The following is a 24,687-nucleotide window of genomic DNA, read 5'->3' on the forward strand; positions in this document are numbered from 1 at the left end:
GAAATTCGGTATGCTACCTTACCGGGGTTGCGCTACCTACATCACGTTGATGGGGCTGCCACCTTAGATTAGTTGACGTGATATTGCTGTTCGCATTTGAGATGCAAATCTTGAATAAACGTCCTTCAAATGCGGAAACACAAAACAATCAAAGGACACCTAGCGACGATTGTATAAATCAAGGCCGACCTAGCAAGAAAAATCTATCTTTGACACCGCATTACTTGAGAAAAATTTTACCGCATTTGGTGTTCCCGCATTTGATATTTGCATTTCAAACGCACACAGCAATACAACATTTCATACTCAGCCGCTGGATACCAGAGGTATTATTTATTACTGACATGCCGTTGGTTACTGCGATAAAATCATGTTTCTCATTAAAGCATTTATCTCAAAAATCAGATAAAACCAAGGTGATGTTTTTGTCCCTGACCTAAGCATTGATTATGCATTCTATAAAAACACAAAAAAAACTCAATGTAACAATATTGCTTTCTTTCCTATTCTTTCATTCCATGCCACCGTCGTCGGTAACTTCCGCACCGGACACAACAACCGCAGAAAAAAAGCCGCGAAGAAAGCAAAGGCGCCGGAAGTGGGGTGGAAATCATCGTCAACGAACCGTACCAGGACGGCCCCGGCGGCAAAGGGGGTCAATACACGCGGAAAATCTATCACGTGGGCAGTCACCTGCCGGGTTGGATCAAGGGTCTGCTTCCGAAGAGTGCCCTCACCGTCGAGGAGGAAGCATGGAACGCCTATCCGTACACGAAAACCCGTTACACCTGCCCGTTTGTGGAGAAGTTTTCGCTCGAGATCGAAACGTACTATTTTGGCGATAACGGCCATCAGGAGAACGTGTTCAAGCTTAGCGGAAGTGACTTGCGGAACCGCCTGGTGGACACCATCGATATTGTCAAGGATCAGCTCTATGGAGCGGATTACACCAAAGAAGAGGACCCCACGCTGTACTGCTCGGAGAAAACCGGCAGGGGTCCGCTGGGGGAGAATTGGCTGGCCGAGTACTGGGATGAGGTCCGGGACAAAAGTCAACCGACGGCGCGGAATATGTCACTGATGTGTGCCTACAAGCTGTGTCGGGTCGAGTTCCGGTACTGGGGTATGCAGACGAAGCTGGAGAAGTTTATCCACGATGTGGCGCTGCGGAAAACGATGGTCCGGGCTCATCGGCAGGCGTGGGCCTGGCAGGACGAATGGTACGGATTGACCATGGACGATATTCGAGAGATCGAGCGGCAAACGCAGCTCGCCCTGCAGAAGAAGATGGGCAATGAGGACGATGAGGATGAAGGTAAGTTCGTAAGATATATTCAGAGAACTTTTGATGGGATTATCACAGAAGGCCGAATCACAAAAGGCCGAATCACAGAAGGCCGAATCACAGAAGGCCGAATGCCTTCTAGCCTACCACAAAAGGCCGAATGCACAGAAGGCCGAATCACAAAAGGCCGAATCACAGAAGGCCGAATCACAGAAGGCCGAATCACAGAAGGCCGAATCACAAAAGGCCGAATCACAAAAGGCCGAATCACAAAAGGCCGAATCACAAAAGGCCGAATCACAAAAGGCCGAATCACAAAAGGCCGAATCACACAAGGCCGAATCACAAAAAGCCAAATCACAAAACAAAGCTTGGATATGAAAAGAACAAGTCCATGCTTTGTTAAATGCAGTCATGTCAGTAAACAGTGCAAAACTTACATGCGGCGAAGCCACATTGAGGATAGAGGAACTGAGGCGGCAGAAGGCCGCCGAAGTCTCCGATATCCGATGGTTGTGTATAGCATCTATTCGGTATCATGCAAATAGCAAATCCAGGCGTTTGCCCGGTATAATGCAAACAGAGGATGTTTTTCCATTTTTAGGTCCGACGAGCGACAGCGAGTTCGGACAGCAAGCGTTTGCCCGGTATAATGCCAACATAGTCTTTTACGCAACAAGTAGGAGAATGATTGCTGAGATAGGGTATAACAAGTATTTAAGTGATCATAAGAATACTAAGTTTACAAAGAATACTTTTAACCGTACAGTGCCGTTCGATTTTGACTCGGTTTGAATTTGGCAACACGGAAATCCATGTACACAAAAATGGATCATGGTCAGTCACAAATCATGTCAATCTCAATGTTTCTGTGGGCCTTCTTAAGGCTTACCATATTCAAAATAGGTAAATTTAATTTGTGGGGCCTTCCTTAGCCGAGTGGTTAGAGTTCGCGGCTACAAAGCAAAGCCATGCTGAAGGTGTCTGGGTTCAATTCCCGGTCGGTCCAGGATCTTTTCGTAATGGAACGGTTCAATTTTGGCAACATGAAAATTTTTGACATGTTGCCAAAATCGAACAGGCACTGTATACCCTTCCAGTTTTCGCGAGGTTTTTACACTTATTGTTGCGCGCCTACTTAAGCTTCAATTATAGAATTTATTTTGGGTGTGTCAGCTAAGAATAGACCAGTTGACACACCCAAAAAACACTAACCATACACTCTTATTCAGCTAGTAATGTTACTTGTGCGTCTTGTCCTGCTAACCCTACTGTAAAAATGTCCATAATATTGTAGAAAAATGTGCTGAATGTTTGTGGCTTACACTAAAATTTATTTTAAAATTTCGGCCTTCCGTGATTCGGCCTTCTGTGATTCGGCCTTTTGTGATTCGGCCTTTTGTGAATCGGCCTTTTGTGATTCGGCCTTCTGTGATTCGGCCTTCTGTGATTCGGCCTTTTGTGATTCGGCCTTTTGTGATTCGGCCTTCTGTGATTCGGCCTTTTGTGATTCGGCCTTTTGTGATTCGGCCTTTTGTATGTTTCGGCCTTCTGTGCTTTCGGCCTTTTGTGATTCGGCCTTATGTGATTCGGCCTTTTGTGATTCGGCCTTTTGTGGTAGACCCCTTTTGATAGCAGGTCTCTTTTTAGAGAACTAGTCACTATTTCCATGCAAGCCTCTAAAGTCGTTATTTTCATAGTCGATCTTAAGGCTAAGTAGCCCGTCATTCGTTTTGGCAAAAATGATGACTTTTCAGCTTGGATTTCAAAGTGATAAAACTCAGTCTTGATAGTTTATATTGACTTAAAAAAGTATCAGTGTACGCGCTAACAAGCATAAAGTGAGCTGATACTTTTTCATCTGTGTCAGTGCAAAACCAACTGATTTTCTTTGAGTCGAAATCGTGAGATGAATTAGCCACAATCATCAACGATCTGTACAAATTTCAATGACGGCCTACTTCGCCTTAAATCATAATTCTAGGGGCTACAGTAACTCTTAAGCAAGTATTCTACAGGTTCTACAGAAATTTCTTCTAATGTTTTTCGAGGAAATTCTTCTAGTGATTTCTACTAAAATACTTATGGAATTCATCTAGAGACTCTTCCAATTCTCCCGGGAATTCGTCTAGAAATTCTTCCAATGATTTTTTTATGGTATGTCTAGAAATTTTTTTCCAGAAAATCTACATTCCATCTCCCGGAGTTTACGCAGGGATTACCAACTCTGAAAATCTCCTCAGGGTCTATCCTAGTATTTCTCGCAGAGTTTTTTTTCACTCATTCTTTACCGATTTCTCCAGTTGTTACTCTATGAGAACAAAAATTCTACGGAAGTTCTTCCTAGAAAATCCTCAAAGGTTCATTCCAGTTTTTTTTTATAAAAAAAATCCTTTAATTGTTTTTAGGAAACTTTATAAAAATGCCTCCAGCAGCTCCCACGCCCAATAATTTTTCACGCCATTTTTATATGTATTTTATCGAGACTCCTCTACGGTTTATACCGAATATTGCTCCAAGAATCCCTCAAGGGTTTATTTTAGAAAATCTTTTAAGAACACTTCTAGAAATTCCACAATAAAGTCAACCAGGAAGTCCTCATGAAGATCCTCCAAAAATTTCTACAAGATTTTTTTGCAGTATTTCATAAGGGTTTCATTTAAAGTTTCGGTAGTTCTTTGGTCATTTTCTAAACTCCGTTCGATATTTTTCAAGCAATTTCTTTAGAAAAATTCCCCAATAATTTCTAAAAAAAATCTTCGAGACATCCCTGGAAGTATTCTTGAATAAATTCTTTGAGCACATCCTTTTAAAAGCTATCAGAAAAATTCAGGAAACATTCCTGAATGAATCTAAGGAATAATCTCTGGAGTTCTGAGAAGAAATTATTGGTTGAAATCTTAGATGAAATCCTGAACAACAATTCTGAACTGGTTGAATTCTCAAAGATGTCTTAAAAGAAGATCTAAGATAAAATTCAACAAAAATCAAATTTGAAAGAATTTCTGGACAAAATTCCCAGAAAACTTCTAAAGTTTTGATAAATTTTTTAAGTCTGAAATTTATGCATGAATATTTTTAAAAATTCATAAAAACAATCTTGGTGGAATATTGTTGATGGTAATAATGTTCAAAAAAAATTATGTAAATAATCAAAATGAACAAACTTTGTAAAAGTGAATAGGGTTCTAAAAATATCGTCGAATTGTAATTGAAAAATTGGCAATTATTTGAGGTTTTGTTGTTATCAGAGAGTCAAATAAATGCAGATGAAACCTTCCTGGGTTCAAACGACATTATAATGAGTTGCATATTCTGATGGTTTATTTAATTTGCATCCATTTGCCTCCCTGATAACAATAAAACCATAAAAAATGGCCATTTTTTACCAAAAATAACTATAAATCATCTCCTTAGCGTTTAAGAACCCTATTCACATCCACAAAGTTGAGTATTTTGATCGTCAAAATTTTGAGTTACGCCCGTTTTGAAGTTTAACTATAAAAATCGCTAATTTTAAATAGATTAATCAAGCATTCTCATACCGGTAAGCATGTTTAAATGTTTTCAATGACACATTGCATTGTGGCTAATTTGCCATAGGCTCAAGCGATATAAGACATTACGGAGCCAATTTCATCATGTAACCATATTAGTTTTTATACAACAATATTCTGGACAGTTTGGTGAAGCAATGAACTCACGATTCAGATTATTTGATTTGCAATTCATGTTGTAAATCGAAGCGCAAGTTGACGTCAAAGAATACTTTCCGACTTGAGTTTTCGGTTATCAGTAGCAGGGTATGGAATAAAATTAAATTAACGATGTAGAAAGCAGCGATACAAAATGGAAAAAAAATAAGCAAAGTATAGAACATCCGTTATTGTTTTGTTTAATGGAATTTAAAATTGTAGCACTTAGAGAACTTAAATGTCACTTATAAAAAGTTTGTGTAGCAGAGTGTGATTTATGTTCGTTTGTCTTTACTTTATAGCAGCGGGTGAGTCTTAACTTTACAGGCACAGTTTACGATCTAAAAAATGAAAGTTTATAGATAAATCATCAATTCGTGTAGAATTCAAACCCTGTTATGCTAGATAGAATAGCAGGTAACCAACACGGTAACGAAAACTGGAAGTTAGGTCTTTTTAAAAATCATACCCCTGTGAATTCCATTACCCCGAATATCATGAACCTGAAGACCATAACCTCGAGTTCCAGTTCATAGAATGGCATTACTTCTAATTCCATTATCACGGGGCTATGTCATTCATGGTAATTATAAATTCGGGACAATAGCATTCAGCATAATGGTGCGTTCAGGGTGATGACTCTCGGGTTAATGACATTCGGGAAAATTAAATTCGGGACTATGGTGTAGAATCTTTTCAAAACAGGTTTGATTTGAGTATTGATTTCTAAGGAAGACATGTGGAATTAAGCTCTACAAGTTTTTTTTTACTTTATTTACGAGATTTTTGGCCATAAGCCGGTTCATCTCGGAGAGCTCTGCAAGTGTTATGACTTTAAAATCAATTAACCCAAATAATACCGAATATTTCTTACCTTTCTTAAACGTATTTCAAGTATTGAGGCTTACTCTTCTCGAGTTGGCTTGATAATGGGTTGATTGATATACACTCCCCGTCATAAATACGGACTCACTGAAATAAGTATTGCAACACTCAGCTGAATAATGAATCACCCCCAAAAAGTTTAGCATCACCTCAAAACAGGTTAATTCACATTGATATATCTCGCGATCCTTACGACTTGCAAAGAAGCGATCTTCAGCAAAGTTGTTCAGGGGATCAAGGACATCCGGAAAGCGATTTTGCCGCTAGGTGGCGATAGTGAGCATGTAAAATTGAGCATTTTGAACTAGTTCTAGCTTGTGATCCATAATAGATAGAAAGTTCGGGTCTTCGGCAAATTTTCTCAGGGGTTCAAGGCAGTGATGCATTTGAACGCGTTCCAGTTCGGTTTATTGAACGGGGGATCAAGTAGGCTCGCTCATTGTTCAGTTCAAAATTTTAAACCCTCGAGAACAGAAAAGTGAACGCAGATTGTTTTGACACATTTCACGCCATCTCACCATGCTAATTCTGATTTTAAGGTGCTCAAAGTAAGAAAAAACACATTGATTCATGATAAAATTGAATGTATCATCAATTCAAGAAATGTTTTCCAGGTAAAACATTAAAATCATGCTTCAATTACAATTGTAATGATTTGCGATCTGAACGGGCCGTTCGAGAGCAGCAGCATGCTCTGGCTCGAGAGTTCAAAGTTTACTGCGTTCTCGTGCCAAAATTGAACTTGCTCCGTTCATTTTTGGCTCGCGTTCAGTTCAAAATGCATCACTGGTTCAAGGACATCTGAAATGGGAACAGTTTAGTTCGCGATTTTGCCACTAGGTGAGCATGTAAAATTGAGCATTTCAAACTAGTTCTAGCTTGTGATCCATAAGAGAGAGAAAGTTCGGGTCTTCGGCAAAGTTGCTCAGGGGTTCAAGGACATCCGGAAAGTGAACAGTTTAGTTCGCGATTTTGCCGCTAGGTGGCGCTAGTGAGCATGTAAAATTGAGCATTTTAAACTAGTTCTAGCTTGCGATCCACAAGAGATAGAAAGTTCGAGTCTTCGGTAAGTAAAGAACAGAAATAAAGTAAAGGACATCCAAATAACAAATTTTTTGGTTCCTAATTTTGCCACTAGGTTGCACTAGTACGCATATTTAATTAAATATATGAAACAAACTCTATCTTTCGAGCCAGATGAGATAGAAAGCTTGTCTTCGGCAAAGTTGTTCGGAAAGTCTAGGGCATCCAGGAAACAGTTTACTCTGGAGGGATGACTGTACCTCAACATTATAAATTTGATAAGATAGAATTTCCAGAATGCTGTTCAGAAATCCTTTGAAATTTGGAAGTTGAAGTGATTAGGGATGGAATCATACTAAATTAAAGTGATTCGGGTCTGATCACATGCATATTCAAGTGTATCATATCTGATTCATATTCTAGTGATTCTGGTATGACTAGCTCAATTTTGCATGCTAACTAGCGCCACCTAGCGGCAAAACCGCGAACTAAACTGTTCGCTTGCCGGATGTCCTTGAACCCCTGAGCAACTTTGCCGAAGACCCGAACTTTCTATCTCTTATGGATCACAAGCTAGAACTAGTTCAAAATGCTCAATTTTACATGCTCACTAGCGCCACCTAGCGGCAAAATCGCGAATTAAACTGTTCGCTTTCCGGATGTCCTTGATCCCCTGAACAACTTTGCTGAAGATCGCTTCTTTGCAAGTCGTAAGGATCTCGAGATATATCAATGTGAATTAACCTGTTTTGAGGTGATGCTAAACTTTTCAGGGTGATTCAATATTCAGCTGAGTGTTGCAATACTTATTTTAGTGAGTCCGTATTTATGACGGGTAGTGTATAACATTTATTCACTATTGTATTCATACAGGACTCTTACGTGTTTGTAAGATTGCAAACACCGGGAAAGCCACAGTTAAAACTAGAGATTTATGAAAAATTTATATGTTGTAATGTATGCTACAAATGGTCACAAAAGTGCTGATAGTGATCTAGAGTGCCATAGTTTGGCAAATAGTGCATTACTCAGCAATTGAGAATTAAGTTCTGGGGCAGTTTAAAGTAAACCAGAACAGACGGGAGCAGCTAGTTGGGTTATAACAATATATTATGACTAATAATAACAATACAAAATTGGCTGCCTTATATCGCTTGAGCATATAAACAATCAGTCAATTGTGAAAGACTTTGACGGCATATAAGTGCGATGTGTCATTGGAAACATTTGAACATGCTTACCAGTATTCGAATGCCCAATTAATCTATTTGAAATTAGTTATTTTAATAGTTAAACTTGAAAAAGGACGTAGGGTAGGTGTACCAATTATGGATGCAATATGTCAACAGTAGTAATAAAAATCAAGTTGTAACCGCGTTTCAAAAACGCAAGCATGACTTGTTGGTGTCAATTACTAGATTAAAGCCTTGCGAATCTGTTGATTTAAACAGTTTTAATACTAAATTGACTTTAAGCTTCTTAAAATGGATTTTAAAAAGCGATGTCTTTGTACCAATTATGGCAATAGCGTTCCTAGCATTCGACATAAAAGTGTACCAATTATGGACTATCGAATATTTGCACGAAATGAACTCAAACGCTATAAAGAGCGAATGAGAATGCAACGCTAACATGTAATGAAGATATCGCTTATAAAATTTTCCAAAAATTTTGGGTTAAATAGATGTTAAATCATTTTTTTGCAATGGGTTCATGGGAGAAAATTAATTTTCGAAAAAGAAGTCAAAATGTAGTGTAAATGCAAATTATGATACAAAACAGCATTAATGATCTCACATTACCTATCCAGTGCCAATTTTTAACGAAATAAGAGGAAAAATTCAAAAATCGAGTGTCGCTGAAAAACCCTCTCTATCATGAAATTAGCATCTTCCGCTCGCGAACGTTTTCGAACGTGTGATTGAAAAATCTTAGTAATTGAGTACAAAACATGAAGATAATGCCTTACCGAACCGTCCCGTCGTGGAAGTCACCCGTAAAATAACTTTACTTCTTTTATTTTACTGATCAAAAAATGTAAACAAACCGCCTCCAGAGTATTGCCATAATTGGGCTCTCATACACTCTTTGTACCAGTTATCGACATAGTGGAAATAACACGATTTCCAACTTAAAACAGTAGAATTGATTGCATACCAGCTAAATTTATTCATTTGTTCTCACTAGGTGACATACATTCATCGGTTGAAACAGTTTATCCGGATGAATACATACATTTCGTAACGGAGGTCCCTTAGCCAACTGCTAAGAAGGTGACATATATGTGAGGCAAAATTTTCAAATGTTCATTTTTCGAAGCTTATTGCACGAATGTTCTTTTCAAGGTTTAGTTACCATCAAAAACAAATAGTTTAATCATTCCTGTGAATATAAGCCATTATAGTCTAGTGAAACAATAAGAAAAATCTCTTTTTGTTCCCACTATTGCCATAATTGGTACTATAGCCATAATTGGTACACCTACCCTACCTCAAAGTATCGACGATCTCAAATCGACAATACGAGTATTGCTGTGATTTTTTCCACAAATTTCTTCAGGAATAAAATCAAGTATTTATCCAATGTTTTCTTCAGATTTATAGGACACTTATACTTTAAAGATTTCTGCAGCAGGTTACTTAGTGATTTTTACGAACTTTCTTAGGAATACTCCAAGAATTTTGAATAGCTTCAAAAATTCAACCAGGATTTTTCACAAGGATAACCACAGAAATTACATCAGAGATTCCATCAGGAGTTCTTCCAGAAATTTTTCAAGAAAGTCCTAAGAAGTCCTCCAGGAATCCAGTTAGTGATTCTTCCATCTCTTTCCTTAGGACTTCCTGCAAGATTTCCGTTTACAACATCTCCAATAATTCAACCAATAACTTATAAAAATATAAGTGTCAGTTCAATAACTTATCCTGATACGCCTTCAGGGCACAGTGGTCAAGGTTTGAAAGATCATGACAGAAACTCCACATTCTCAATATTTAATTATTTTAACATACTTTAGGGTTGAAGACTCTATTTTGGGCATTGTTAACAACTAACCTTTAGGCAAACTTGGGCAAGAGGAATCTTCTTCAAACCATGCCTTGGATATCACCGTATTAATTTAGGTTTTGGGACAGTGCACCGTGCAGCCATTATGCGTTCAAACTTATTGAACAATATTTTACTTTCTAAACTTTTGTATTTTTTCTTCGCTATCTGATATTGTAAATGAACGTTTGACTTTGTGTTTCTACTTAAAAATAAGTTTAGAATTTGGGTTTTGCCAGTTATTTGAAAAATTGGACCCCTGTGCAGGGATTTCTTCCAATTTAACACAAAATTGTCGTTCCCGAAGAAGCCTTCAAAGAATTTTTGTTGGTATTTTCCAAGGATGTCGGGAATGTCAAAGAAATTTTTCAGATATAATTGGAGATATCTTTAAGCAAAACTCCGGACATATATCTTATGAACATACTGAAGTCACCTTTGATGAATCTTTTGTTTGTTTTAATGTAACGAAAGTAACTCTAGGTGATAAAACTCCTGAACTCTTGAGTAAGTTTTGGAGGATTTTCTAGACAAATTGCTATATTTTCTGAAAAAAAAATCCTTGCAAAACATCGAACAGAATTCTTGCAAATGTTTGTGTAGATATGCTCGGAAGAATTACTGGGATAATTGCTAAAATACTAACTGGTGTCAAACCTTAAATAAACTTTTGAAGATTTCATGGTGATTTTACTTGAGACATTACTCGAAAATGTTTGAAAGAAACTGCGAGAATGAAATGCTGGAGAAATTCCTAGAGAAATCTCTGCGATAACTTCATGAGAAATCCCGGGATAAATTTTGTTGAGGAATTCCTGGAAGAGTTCTGGATAGATTGCCTCGATTTACTGGAAGATATTTTTGAGTAATTCTTGTAATGAAAAGTCCCCAAATGAATTACTTCAAACTCTCCAATCAACCAACGTTGAGTTTCTTGGAAGATCAATTGTAGAAACTAACGAAAACGGTGTTGATATTGATGAGAAAATACCTGCCTGAAATCCTGGGTGTTCTAAGAAAATGTTCAGTGTAAATTACTGGAGGTTGAAGTGTCCAAAGATTTCCAGGAGCAACTTTAAGAGAAATTCATGTGACCCTTGACAAATCGCCGGGAGCATTTCTGGGAGAATTGGTAAGGGAATCTCTGGAGGGGTCCCTATAGAAGCCGTTGAAAGCATTCTGAAAGAAATATCTGAAAGGATGATGCGCGATGAATGCAAATCCAATGCTGGGGCTGGACATCCTCGATGAATTAAAGTCTTTGTCCACAAATATATTGACAAATAAAAATACGTCGGCTCCACCATCAATAGAATATCCAAGTTTGGAAGTGTCAGGATGGCGCCTACTTGGAAACAGAAAAGTTTGGAAAGCCGATTGGACGCAATATAACATGCGCAAAAGCTTTAATAAAAGGCAGCAAAATATGGCCGATAAAGCGAAAAAGCGTAGAAAGCGGAGAATCAGGAACGTAACAAAAATTGTAATAAGAACAACATCAACAACAACGTGAACATTAATCACCATTGCCATAATAATGTCCCATCCAAAATTCATCACAAAGTAAGCAAACAACAGAATTACAATCACGGAAATTTCGCCTTCAACAATAGCCAGGAAAGGAGTCATCAACTTCCTCCTGACAGAGAGCTTCTTGCGGCAGCGAAACGTCAATTCTCTAGACCGCCAACAAATTATCGACCAACCATGCAGTTTAAAAAAGGAGAAGTTTTAAACCCATATCCGGGGAGGGAGGCACCCGGGCAGTCCGTTGCAGTACCACCCCCGAACTGGACGACCGAAGCATGCGGTGCATGCCGGCATTCGCGTTTTCTACGGAATTGACGGACCCCTCAGAGGCAGAAAATTATTCAATGCAACCCGGTGAAGCTAATCAGCACTTGGTAACAAATAATAATGACAATTCACCATATGGTTCAACAGACCTAAATAACGAACTACCAATATTTTCTTCTGAAACACAGCCAACTGAAATTTTAATCTATTGTCAGAACTTTAATCGCATGAAAAGTGCTTTTAAAATTATTGAAATTCATAAAAATATATTAAGTTCATCGTACTCAATCATTTTGGGAACAAAAACAAGTTGGAATGATGATGTGAAAAGTGAAGAAATTTTTGGTAGCAATTACAACGATTCTACCCCATTACCCCGAATCCCATTACCCCGAATGACATTAACCCGAACGCCATTACCCCGCATTCCAAAACCCCGAACGACCCATCACCCCGAATAACATTACCCCGAATTCCAATATCATGGGGAAATGTCATCAATATCATCATGTCAAGATAATTGTAAATTCGGGGAAATAGCATTCGGGGTGATGGAATTCGGGGTAATGGTACATTCGGGGTAATGGATTTCGGGGTGATGGCATTCGGGTAAATGGCATTCGGGGTAATGGGGTAGAATCATTACAACGTATTTCGCAATGATCGTGACTTAGCGGAATTTGGGGCAAGTGTGCCATAGGGGCAAGTGTGCCACCCCTGATTTTTATAAAAACTACAAAATATATTTTCTCTTTGAGTTTAACAATATGTTCCCTTATAGTTTGTTATACAATGATCAAAATATGACGAAAATTGCTCTATTTTTCACGTATTTACATCGACTTTTGTAAAAATAATCAAATTTTAGTGATTTTTTATAAGATTTCGTTGTTTCTAAATAGCATGGTGAAAGGTAAATTAATGACAGATTTTTGTAACGTACTGTACATCGTCAAGCTCTATAAATGTGATAGTTATTGTGACATTTGAACGAAAAAAATATTTAGTTTTACATACGAAATCCAGTTTGTTTTAAATCTATACTTTTTGGGGCAAGTGTGCCACCTATTTGGTAAACAAAAATGGTTGGAATGAAATTCAAAAAAAAAAATAAACACCATCACAAAACAAAATCACAAGAATGAACCAAAATGACGCATCAGTTGTGTTTTCTGCAATGTAGAAGGGGAATATCAAACATGGTTGCTCCCAAAGTGTTTTTTTTCTCCAAATATTTGATAATAACATGGTTTTAGGCGTGTTAATAACTGTTTTATTAATCTTCATCGGTGTTTTTTACCGTTATTTAATGCTGCTCTTGTGTAATATTATACAGATCCGCCGTTATAAAAGGGTGATTTATATATTGTGCTGAATTGAGACAAAAATAACCATTTTAGTTATTCGAATTGACTAGTAAAAAGTTTCGCATGTGATGAACCTTGTTAAAAAGCATCCCCTTATGACGGTAAACTTAAAAATATATTTTAAATTATCAATAAGGCACTGCTTTGTTAGCAATATCAACAGGAAACAAAGAAAATGTCATTACAAGTAAAATTACATGAATGTTCATTCGGTGGCCGTCTTGCCCCATATGGGTGGCACACTTGCCCCATAGTGTTGAAATTTAGATTATTTTGGATGATATTTGAGAAGCTCCAAAACTAATCCTTTTTAAAATTATTTTCTTTTTTAATGGCACAGTGCTCATGGAAAGATGTGAAACTAACATCAAGAGGCTAAATTGGTGGATTTTTTAATCTTAAGACAAAGTTAGAGAACAAATTGCTTAAGGTGGCACACTTGCCCCAAATCCCGCTACTTTTGACACAAAGAAGATCGGGCGGAGGAGTCGTCGTTGCAATATCATCAAATTTCAGTTCTGAAATCATTGCTTCACCTAAATTTAAATAATTTGAGCATGTGTGGGTTAAATCAAATATTGGTAATGAAACTCATATTTTTGTATCAGTTTACTTTCCCCCAGATCAGGCTTGTAAGTCAACATACGAGAGTTTTTTCCTGATAGCAGAAGAAATCATAACTCAACTTCCTCCCGAAAACAAGGTACATATTTATGGCGATTTCAATCAACGTAATGCAGATTTCATTCCTGATTTTGAAAACGAGAGTATTCTACTCCCTGTTGTTGGCGATAATGAAACTTTGCAATTTATTTTTGACAAAACTGCATCCTTATGCCTTAATCAAATAAATCACGTAAAAAATAAACAAAACTGTTACCTAGATTTTTTATTGACAAATATGCATGAAGATTTCTGTGTAAGTAAGTCAATTTCACCATTATGGAAAAATGAAGCGTTTCACACGGCAATAGAATATTATATGTTTATGCATATTTATCATACTCCTCACGAATATGTGTATGAGAATATTTTCGATTATAGTAGAGCCAACTATACTAATATTAGACTGAAATTAGATAACGCAAATTGGCAATCTGTTTTTAAGAATCAAAATAATATTGAATGTGCAATAGAAATCTTTTACAATTTATTGTGGGAAACCATTAGGGAGGAAGTACCTGTTAAGAAGAGACGAAAAATCACAACTCAAAAAATCCTATTTGGTTCAACAAGCAAATCATAAATTTGAAAAATCGAAAACAAAAAGCTCACAAAGTTTAAACACAAAACCAGAAGATTTAGAAAAATATTTGGTTATTTGCGACCAACTCAATTTAGCCATTTCTACAGCACTTACCGAGTACAACATAAAAACTGAAAATGAAATAAAGTCATGTCCAAAGAATTTTTTCAATTACGTTAAAACTAAACTCAAATCGTGCAATTTTCCATCAACAATGACTTTGGATGAAAAAGTAGGAAATAATTCTGAAGATATTTGCAATCTTTTCGCAAAATTTTTTCAAGAAAATTATTCAACATTTTCGGAAAACGATCGAGATCATTCTTACTTTTCACATTTTGCTGACTTTCCGAGTGATGTTGGCGTTAATTCTATTAATGTTCTGAACATTTTGTTTGGTCTTTAAAATTTGGACGCCACTAAAGGATCAGGGCCAGATGAAATTCCACCCGGATTCATAAAAAACTTAGCAACTGAACTCACAACTCCATTATTTTAATTATTCAATATGTCTCTTCAAACTGGCAAATTTCCAAAGGTATGGAAAAAATCATTCCTCATACCAATATATAAATCAGGTAAGAAATCGGACATTCGAAATTATCGCGGTATTGCTATTATGTCATGTAATCCAAAACTTTTCGAGTCAATTGTAAACAAAAATATGTTTGCCCAAATAAAAACTCGTATAACAAACGCTCAACACGGCTTTTTCAAAGGTCGTTCGAACCTTCTGGAATTTGTAAGTTACTCACTGAGTGCAATGGATAAAGGTTACTTCGTAGAAGCTCTTTACACTGACTTTAGTAAAGCATTCGATAAACTGGACATTCCAATGTTGACTTTCAAGCTTGAAAAAATGGGAATCGAAATGAGTCTCCTTACGTGGATCAAGTCCTATTTAAACGACCGTCAGCAAATAGTAAAATTCAATGGGAAAAGATCAAATCCTATACATGTTACATCTGGAGTACCTCAAGGCTCACACTTAGGCCCTCTTCTTTTTATTTTATATGTTAGGGGTCTATTTTGTAATTCGAGCGAATTCACGTGACTCGTCTATAGTCATTGTCGATCAAAGTAAGCATGCATATTTCAGATGTCACCCGTCGACTCCCATAGTAATCCAGTCACAAGAGTGACAACTGTCGATAAACTCGAGTGACAGAGCCTAGTCGAGTGAAATTTTTGGTCGACAGTGACTCCAGTCGAGTTGTTTTTGATCGACTCGACTTATAAAATAGGGCCCTTAATGACGTTTCTTAGAGGTCTATTTTATAAGTCGAGTCGATCAAAATGACTCGACTAGAGTCACTGTCGACCGAAAAAATCACTCGACTCAGCTCTGTCACTCGAGATTTTCGACAGTTGTCACTCTATGTGACTGGATTACTATGGGAGTCGACGGGTGACATCTGAAATATGCATGCTGGCTTTGATCGACAATGAATACAGACAAGTCACATGAATCTGCTCGATTTACAAAATAGGCCCCTTATATTCTAAACAAACTGAGGGTCCTTATATATGCTGACGACATGAAGCTATTTTTAGAAATAGAGAATGATGACGATCATAATGTTTTTTAAGAATGAGATACAATTTTTCTACACGTGGTGCTGCAAAAGTTTATTGGAATCTATGGGCCCTATTTTATAAGTCGAGTCGATCAAAAACGACTCGACTGGAGTCACTGTCGACCAAAAATTTCGCTCGACTTTGCTCTGTCACTCGAGTTTATCGACAGTTGTCACTCTATGCGACTGGATTACTATGGGAGTCGACGAGTGACATCTGAAATATGCAAGCTTACTTTGATCGACAATGACTACAGACGAGTCACGTGAACTCGCTCGAATTACAAAATAGACCCCTATATAAATAAAAATGGAATGGTGTTTGTATGTCACGAAATAGCTCGAGCGCAGGTCAACGGATTTGTACAATTCTTTCACTGTCGTATTCATCAGGGGTTCCGACGTGATCGTGCGAAGGAAAAGTCTCCGGAATAGTCGGAAGAACGGGATTGAAATAATCTGTCATTTTGTATGGGGAGAGTTCATGCCATTTTTCAACAGCCCACTTGATGGCAAGACGAAGTTTGCCGGGACCACTAGTTGAATATAAAAAAATGTAACCTCTATAGCAGAAAACGAAACACAATCGTTACTTGTTCACAGTAGGTCATCATCGCACGAACTACGCTAAATTTAGTCCGTTGAATCAGATGATGACTATATATTGATTATTGTGACATTGTGAAATGATTGATGTTAACCTGAGAGAGACTCGCGAAGAGGAAAAATATCAACGTCATATGCAGCCCAGATTCCCCTCTCACGAAACGTCAAATGCAGCCCACCGTTTTTATGGCTGAAAAAGTGAAAAGTATTGTGTTCAAAGTATACTGTTATTAAAACCCTCAGTCGGCGGAGCAGTTTTTTCCAAAGTTGATGATAAATCTAAGCAGAAGATTAATTATTTCAAATGTCTGCTACGTTTGCTGGCATGAAATTTCACTCAAACGGCTATTTATGATTCGATGTGTTGCAAACTCAATCATATTTTGCTGAGAGGTTCAAGTGAGGATTTGAACAGCATGCGCATAATTGGTATAAACACAAAGTGGAATAAGAAAAAACTCAGCAATCACAGAAAAAAAAGACCGTCTTCGCGAGTCTCGTCTCAGATGTTAACATGTCTCGAACAAAACTGAAAAAATACTTTTTTGATATACAAAACAATAGTAACTGAGGAATGTATTATGAATCGAGTATACTCAACAAATTTATACAGTCGACTCTCCACATCTCGATGTTCTACATCTCGATATCTCTCCCTATGTCGATGATTTTTTCGGTCCCTTCACCCTGCATACATTTTCACTCTCTATATCTCGATATCCTCCTTATCTCGATATCTCCCTATCTCGATGTGATTTTCGTTCCCAATTTTCTCTCCGTATGTCGATATGCCCATTATCAAAGGTTACTAGACTAGAATTTAGAGATTCAAAACAATTTGCGAAGACGAAATGACATCTGTTTGTTGTTGATTTTCCTGGCAACGGAGTGATTTTCAATCTAGTATTCGTTAAAAATTTGTTCTATGTCTCGATCTCTCCCTATCTCGATGGTCCCTTCGATATCGAGATGTGGAGAGGCGACTGTAGTATATAAATACATAGATATTAAGAACACAATGTAATTTAGAATGGTCTACAAAATGCTTGACGTCAAATAAATAAATAAAATAAATAAATAAATAGAATCACTAGAATTTGAAGCTTGAATCAGGAATTTGAAGCTGTTCCTCGAGGAATCTGAGAAGAGATTCCTGAAGAAACTGCGGAACAGTCTTCGAAGGGTTCTCTTGACCCTCTAAAGTTTTGCACCAGAATTTACGCAGATTAGAGAAAAGAGTAGTGTTTGATCTTTCGACCTTTACGCTTGCTCCTGTGGGGGCGGGTGATGAGGGCAGGATCAAACATGTCGCGCGTCGGTTGTTGAAGTGAAAAAGTTAGATGTCGCGCGCCTATTTTCTCTGAGTGCTTTAGTATTGCCGAGCAAACGAGTGAAGCTGAAAGTGGATTGTTGCTGCTCAGTCAAGGATGACGGATCAATTGGTGAGCTCGTTTCATGCCACTATTTCTAATCTATAAGATATGTATGACTGCACATTTAATCGTAAATATGATTTTTCAACAAACTATGAATGGTTCGTCACTGTGAGTGTCGACATAAACTCTGATTCATGAATTATTTATGTTTAACATTTTTATTTTCAAAACACCCCTTTCTTTTTACCATTATTTTTGCAATTAAAAAAACTTTGAATGGTTCGACACTACAAGTGTAGACTTGCAAAAGGTTCACTCTATTCAACAAACATTGGATGGTTCGTCACTGTAAGTGTCGGCATAAGAATAACCCGTATAGGCCTGAGTGAAAGCAAAAGTACTGAAACCCTCACCGCTCAGCGAATTCTTAACGGACTCAAATGATTTTTTGTCAGTTCACTGGCCCACATATCTAGTATCTAGAAGTGGTCAGAGGAACTCGGAAATATTCCTGTGGCCGGAGTTATGTCGGTGGGTTACTGGGTCAAGTCGGGTAAAAAAGGGCTATTTTTTGGGACATGCCAAGTTACCTTTATTTATTTGCAATGACAACAATTTTAATTTGCATAAATCATTAAGATCTGATATTCAACATTATAAATGAAGTGTTTTGCACCGATTAAAATATACCGGATGTGGCCATTCGGACGTAATGCCCGGAAGAACCGGCTATAGATTTGTTCAATACTAAACCGTTTCAATTCTCGAAAAGTAGAAATCAAACATAATTTTGCACTAAAATGCGTTCCCATACGCTTGGCACAGATGTTCAGATACAAATTGGCACTTTATCATAAGTTTAAGGCATCCCGGGACTCGAAAATGATCATTTGTAGGATAAATCAAATGCAAAACTCATAGTTATCCAATTCAATCGTTTCTCAAAAGGTTTACACTGATACAATTTTCTTAAAATTCCGTCATGTAATTGCCACATTATAGCCGATTCCGGAAACTATGTGTGACTTGAAACTTGCCTACTTTGAGGGGCACAAACGCACAGTACCCTTCTCACCCGACCTGACCCAGTGATCCACCGGCATAACTCGGACCACGAGAATATTTCCGCGTTCCTCTGTCCACTTCTAGAAACTAGATATTTGTGCCAGTATACTGACAAAAAATCATTTGAATCAATTAAGAATTCGCTGAGCGGTGAGGGTTTTAGGATTTTTGCTTTCACTCAGGCCTATACGGGATAAGAGTGTTAGGAATGTTACATTTAGGTATTTTTCAACAAACTTTGAATGATTCGTCACCTCAAGTGTCGGCATAATTTTCCTCTACATAGAAATTGTTCATATCAAATGAAAATATTATACAGGTATGTTCCGTTTTTATCAACATGATCGGCAATTTTCAGTTGACAAAAACGGAATAATTTTCTTAGACAAAATATTTTACAAATTTTTAAATAAAATTGCAGTTTTGCCAGGGTAATACACAATTTCATCATATAAATTCACAGTATTGGTTTTTAGGAGCGTTGATTAGCATTAAAATTGTTCATTCGTATGAGTTCGTAAATAAGGTGGATTGCAGACTTAATTGAATCAATATCATTAATTAATGAAATAAATCAATAATAGTTCAAGTTTTCTTGGTTAGAATTTCAATGTATGAAATATAGAATATTAAAACGATAATCACATAAATGTGCTTTGCATTATGAGATAGGTCACATTTGTATGAATAACTACAAAAAAGTGGGTCAAGCTGATATTGTTTTTTTTTTCGAGAAATATTTAACAAGAAACAACTCTTTTTTCCTTCTCTTCATCCTCATCTTTCTGCTTCTTCTTCTTCTTCTTCTTTATAGTATTACATCCCAACTGAGGAAAAGCCTTTTACAGCTTATTGTTCTTATTAACACTTCCGTAGTTATCAATTGAGAGTTTTTTTTTTTACCAAAGTCAGGGCTGTTACAAAAACTTCAAAATTTAATCCGCGAAAATCGCGACTACCAAAACTAGATCAGCGTTTGGAGGCAGCAATCCGCGTCAAAAAAAAAACAATTTCTAAAATTTTCAATTAGGACACCTGGACAAGTTGTGGAAGTATCAGTACTTCAAATTACAAACAATAGGTCACACCGAATATTTTCGATAACACCGCCATATGCTATTTTCCGTCCAAAAGAATGCTTCTAATCCAGTCGTGTCAAAATTTCAGCTTATCATCTGACCAAATGTTATATAAAAATTAAGTTTTCTCAAAGATTTAAATTATTTACCACAGTAGTTACTGTCAAGTTGCATTAGTGGTTCAATTAATGAAAGCAATGTTTCAAATGAATGTGTTGAAAAAAAACTTAGAGATGTTCTGCATGTACCATTTGAAAGAATTCAATTGCTGCTACGAGTGAAAAAATAAATCTATATTAAAAACAAATATTTTGTTTAAAACACAATGTCTCAAGTAATTTCATCTACAAAAATAATTTTATTTGTTGAAATCTCTTGTTTAACATTAAAAGATCAACGAATTCCATATTTGAGACTTATCATTTTTTTTTTTCAAGTTATTCATAATTGGTAGCGAAAACTTAATTGAAATGTTTGCTCATGATTGGATGGAATCAATCGTTGACCATGGTACGCCATGCAAAAGGTCAAAGTTTTCAAAATGTTATAAAGAATTTATCACATTTTTTTTTTCAATTATCTCAATATCCCCCTAATGGTGTTGTAGCAAATTTTAAGAATCTCAGAAAGGTGATCAATTCATACATTTAGTAGAAGTTATGTGACGAATCAGAATTTCATTGTGAATAAAAAACTTCAGCTGGTTAAGATAAGATCGAGAAAGCGATATCAGGTAACCATGGAAATTAAATCAATTCATGTATTTAGTCGAACCAAACATTATCGGGATGCATTATTTTAATTTCCACAATTGTTTAGAGAATCCATTGTGTTAGTTTTGAAAAATAATGTTGGTCATTTCGTAATTTGGAAGCATTTTTTTCCATTTCACTATACCACATTTGCTCGAAAGCCAAGTACATAATTTTTAATGTCATAAGAATGAGAATATCATAAATCTTCCCATTAGAGTATGTAAGGAATTGAAACGGGGAAACAGCAAGAAGCGTGAAGAAAACTTTTTAAATTCAATATGTTGTTGATAATTTTTTATTTTTTTATTTTTTTTACGATATTTTGACCATCGGAAAAAAAGAACAAGATGTATTTCTATAAATAACGAGTTTTGTACATTCCAGGTGATAAATTGCATGTCCCTAATTATTAAATATTTAATAATTAGGGACATCCAATTTATCACCTGGAATGTACAAAACTCGTTATTTATAGAAATACATCTTGTTCTTTTTTTCCGATGGTCAAAATATCGATAAAAAAAATAAAAAATTATCAACAATATATTGAATTTAAAAAGTTTTCTTCACGCTTCTTGCTGTTTTCCCGTTTCAGTTCCCTACATACTCTAATGTGATAATAATGTTGTCAAATAGACGCACAAGAAATAGTAAATCTCAATTCAAATTTTCGTTTATCTAACTTCATATTAGATCGCCAGAAACTTGCAAGGTATTGACCAAAACGTCAAACATTCATTCGATACCTCTGAAATAATGTTAGTTTTAAACAGTCTGTTCAAAATATTCTAAAACACAATGAATAAAATCCCATTTTTTATTTTTGTTTATTTTTCTAAAATATTTGGGTTTAAGAATATTGAACCGTAAACTTTCTTTAATTACAGTAGAATTTCCAAAACAATCGCAAAAGTTTTGCCTTCACAACAACGATTTTAAAATATCACTAGGAAATTAAAAGAACAAGGATTCAATAATTGGGTTGTATGGTGGTAGAAAAATTGCAGTTTTTGTAGCTTGATCGAAAAAGCGCATTTTTCTAAGAATTGCACAATTATTTGTGTCATTATTATCATAATTTTGACATTAAAAAAGATAAAAAAAGATTTCAACATATAGACTCAATGACATTTCAATTTACATAATGACAGCTCATTCCGAAGTAAAATTTGTCGAGAGGTGATTCAAAAGTGATTTCCAAACTAACTTCAAACGTGTTTTAAAAATAGTTCCAGGACACGGAAAATTATGAAACTTTGCTTGGCTCAATTTTTAACGTAGAATCAGAATATATGAAAAGCTGGATAGTCCTAAACAAGCCAATCTACGTGTTTAAAATCTCAAGAATAAGACATATATATCTCTACAGTTTCAAGCTTCCAAATGACTGTATAAAAATGTATATAAAATAGAAATTTGATGACAACACCATAATATGACCTAACTTTTTGCACTTCCGATATATCGGGGTATTTGCACAAAACTTCACGCGGGCTTCCCCGCGGGCTACAAATCCGCGAAAATCGTGAAATCCGTACATTTTTGATTTTTTTTTTTCCAGCCGGTTGGCGATCAAATGTGGGGTTAGGTTGCAAAAGTTTTGCAAAATTAAATTAATGTTTCCTGTGCTTTAAATTGTCAAAATCAATTCTGTAAAATGATTATGGTGATTTTACTTCTAAAGTTATCACTACCAACTTCGAGTGGGATGGACTAATCGCCATTCTAGAACAGCGCCACCTTAACCTTTTAGCTCTGCGTTCGCTAGCACAAAACAAAACTAAGTTCTACCGTTTTGTTTAGTAAAACATTATCGAATAATCAAATTAGAACCTTTTGGTTAGAATCTCTTTTATTAAGTTTTATGAATAAACGTATGGCAGTTGTTATAAGCTCTCTATTAAACTTTTTGTCTCCACGTGAAGAAGAGGTGTGTGTCTGCTCAAAGATCTAGATCCCAACAAATTTGAGATAGGAACGTGCTTGACATGGGACCATCCATTATTAACAGTTTCTCAAATTGTCACCCATTTCAGTCCTTTTCCCGCTTTCTTTATGCAAACTTATTATATGGAGATTTCAAATATTTCAATAGATTGTTAAGTTTTGCTGGACCTTTGCAACAGGACCTAATTAATGGCTGTTGCTATAATCTGTGACATGTTATCGAGTTTGAGAGATAAAAGATAATGTACAAAATTTGACGGGGTCGACAGTCTTACCAAAAATAAAATAAACTCAATTTCTATTGCTAAAACATTCTTGAGTTCATTCCCAGAAACATCCCTTATAACAAAGAACTGAACATTCTGATTATATGTCTATCACATGCACAGAGAAAATTCTATGATGCCATGTTATATAAGAAAAGGTAGAGGTCTCTACAACTATCCTAGGTAAGGACTGTTCATTTTGTAAAGTGGGCACCTTGTGCACGCTGTATTTTTTTAATTTATCGGTTTTCTGTACATCGTTCGACTAATATTGAACAATGTTGTGATAATAAAAAAGCCTCCAACATAATTAAATTTCACACGAATAAGAAACAGCGTTTAGAATGACCGATTTTTGGAGGTTATCAAAATCAATGATCGTAAAAATTTTAAAAAATTTCAAATCAGAAGCCTGCTAAAGAAATTAAGTTAGTTTTGAAGCAACAACTTTCCAGATATCATTAAATAATTTTCATAATTTTTTTATTGAAAAATATTTTAAATTGATAGGAAACTGATATTAGTAGAATTTTTTGGTTTAAAGTACGTCCTGACGATAGTACTAATATAGTAATTATATGAAAAAAATAACTTACGCCTTCATAGAGGTGCTCATTTAGTCCCCACGTCACATTTAAAACACAATCGAAAAATAAAAATAAATGTTTTATTTTTAGAAGATCTCTCAAAACCCAATGACAATCATTCAAACTAGCAACACTGCTGTAATGAAATCGATTTTATTTTCCACATATTATTTTCATAATATATTATTCTTAGATTACCGATTGGAATATTTGGAGAAAAACGTTTACAATTTGATGTAGATAGATAAATACGCATACATGATTTTAAAAGTATGAGAGTTTTTAGTAAAATGACCATAAAGTAAAATATATGTTACGGTTGTTAAGAAAATTTTCCTGTTTGCGGTAGCCACAGAGTTCTACCGCAGCTGTCAAAGTTCTACCGCAGGCTTCGAAATCATTCCATCATTGAAGCAAATAATTCAATCATAGTATGCTTGAAAGAGAAAACGCTATGAGAAATGGCAACAAACAACGATCATCAAGACGGTATCCAAGGTATCATTTAAGTCTGCTGATGATTTACCAGTGCAAATCAGTGATGTAACAGCTGCGGTAGCTTTTCGTTGAGCCGTAAAACGGAAAGTTTTCCCTAAAATTGCAATACTTAAGAATGCGAATAAATCTTACGATTTTGCTCTCGTTTATACAAATATATTTTCTTCAGTAATCTAAACTAGTTTTGAACACGCTTTTACTATTTTATTTTCATTTTATAATATGAAAAACGAGTCATGTATCTCGCATAAGGAACGAACGCTTTTGAATTAGAACATTTTTCATATAACTAGTTGAACGTTGAACTATTTACACATGTCTGGTGCACTTTGCTGTGATAAATCCAAGTCAAAATTTTTAACCCTGGAAATTTCTTGAGCTCTCCTCCAAAAAATGCGATGAGTCGCCCATCTCTACTAAGTACGTATTCAACTAATCACAAATTTAAGTTGTTGCTAGCAGGTTTGATAATACTCCTCAACATAATCAGAGTTCGTTGACATACTCTAGAACAGCTTGCTGCTTTTGCCTCTTTGCAAGGGAGCGAAAAAAAATATAAGCAGAGAGACAACGAAAATTGAGCGAGAG

At 36.0% G+C, this 24,687-nt stretch overlaps 1 protein-coding gene across 9 annotated transcripts in view; it reads left to right on the plus strand.

The window, feature by feature from the left end:
* Positions 1–24,687, plus strand: part of LOC5569245 (protein retinal degeneration B) — a 218,544-nt gene that overhangs the window by 166,807 nt on the left and 27,050 nt on the right. For all 9 annotated transcript variants that reach the window (XM_021839224.1, XM_021839231.1, XM_021839226.1 and 6 more), the window contains one exon: positions 565–1,315. In XM_021839224.1, the coding sequence (XP_021694916.1) occupies positions 565–1,315 (751 nt within the window). The remainder of the gene's footprint in view (positions 1–564; positions 1,316–24,687) is intronic.

The sequence above is a fragment of the Aedes aegypti genome, chromosome 1 (assembly GCF_002204515.2).
Source record: "Aedes aegypti strain LVP_AGWG chromosome 1, AaegL5.0 Primary Assembly, whole genome shotgun sequence".
In the NCBI taxonomy this organism is placed as follows: Eukaryota; Metazoa; Arthropoda; class Insecta; order Diptera; family Culicidae; genus Aedes; species Aedes aegypti.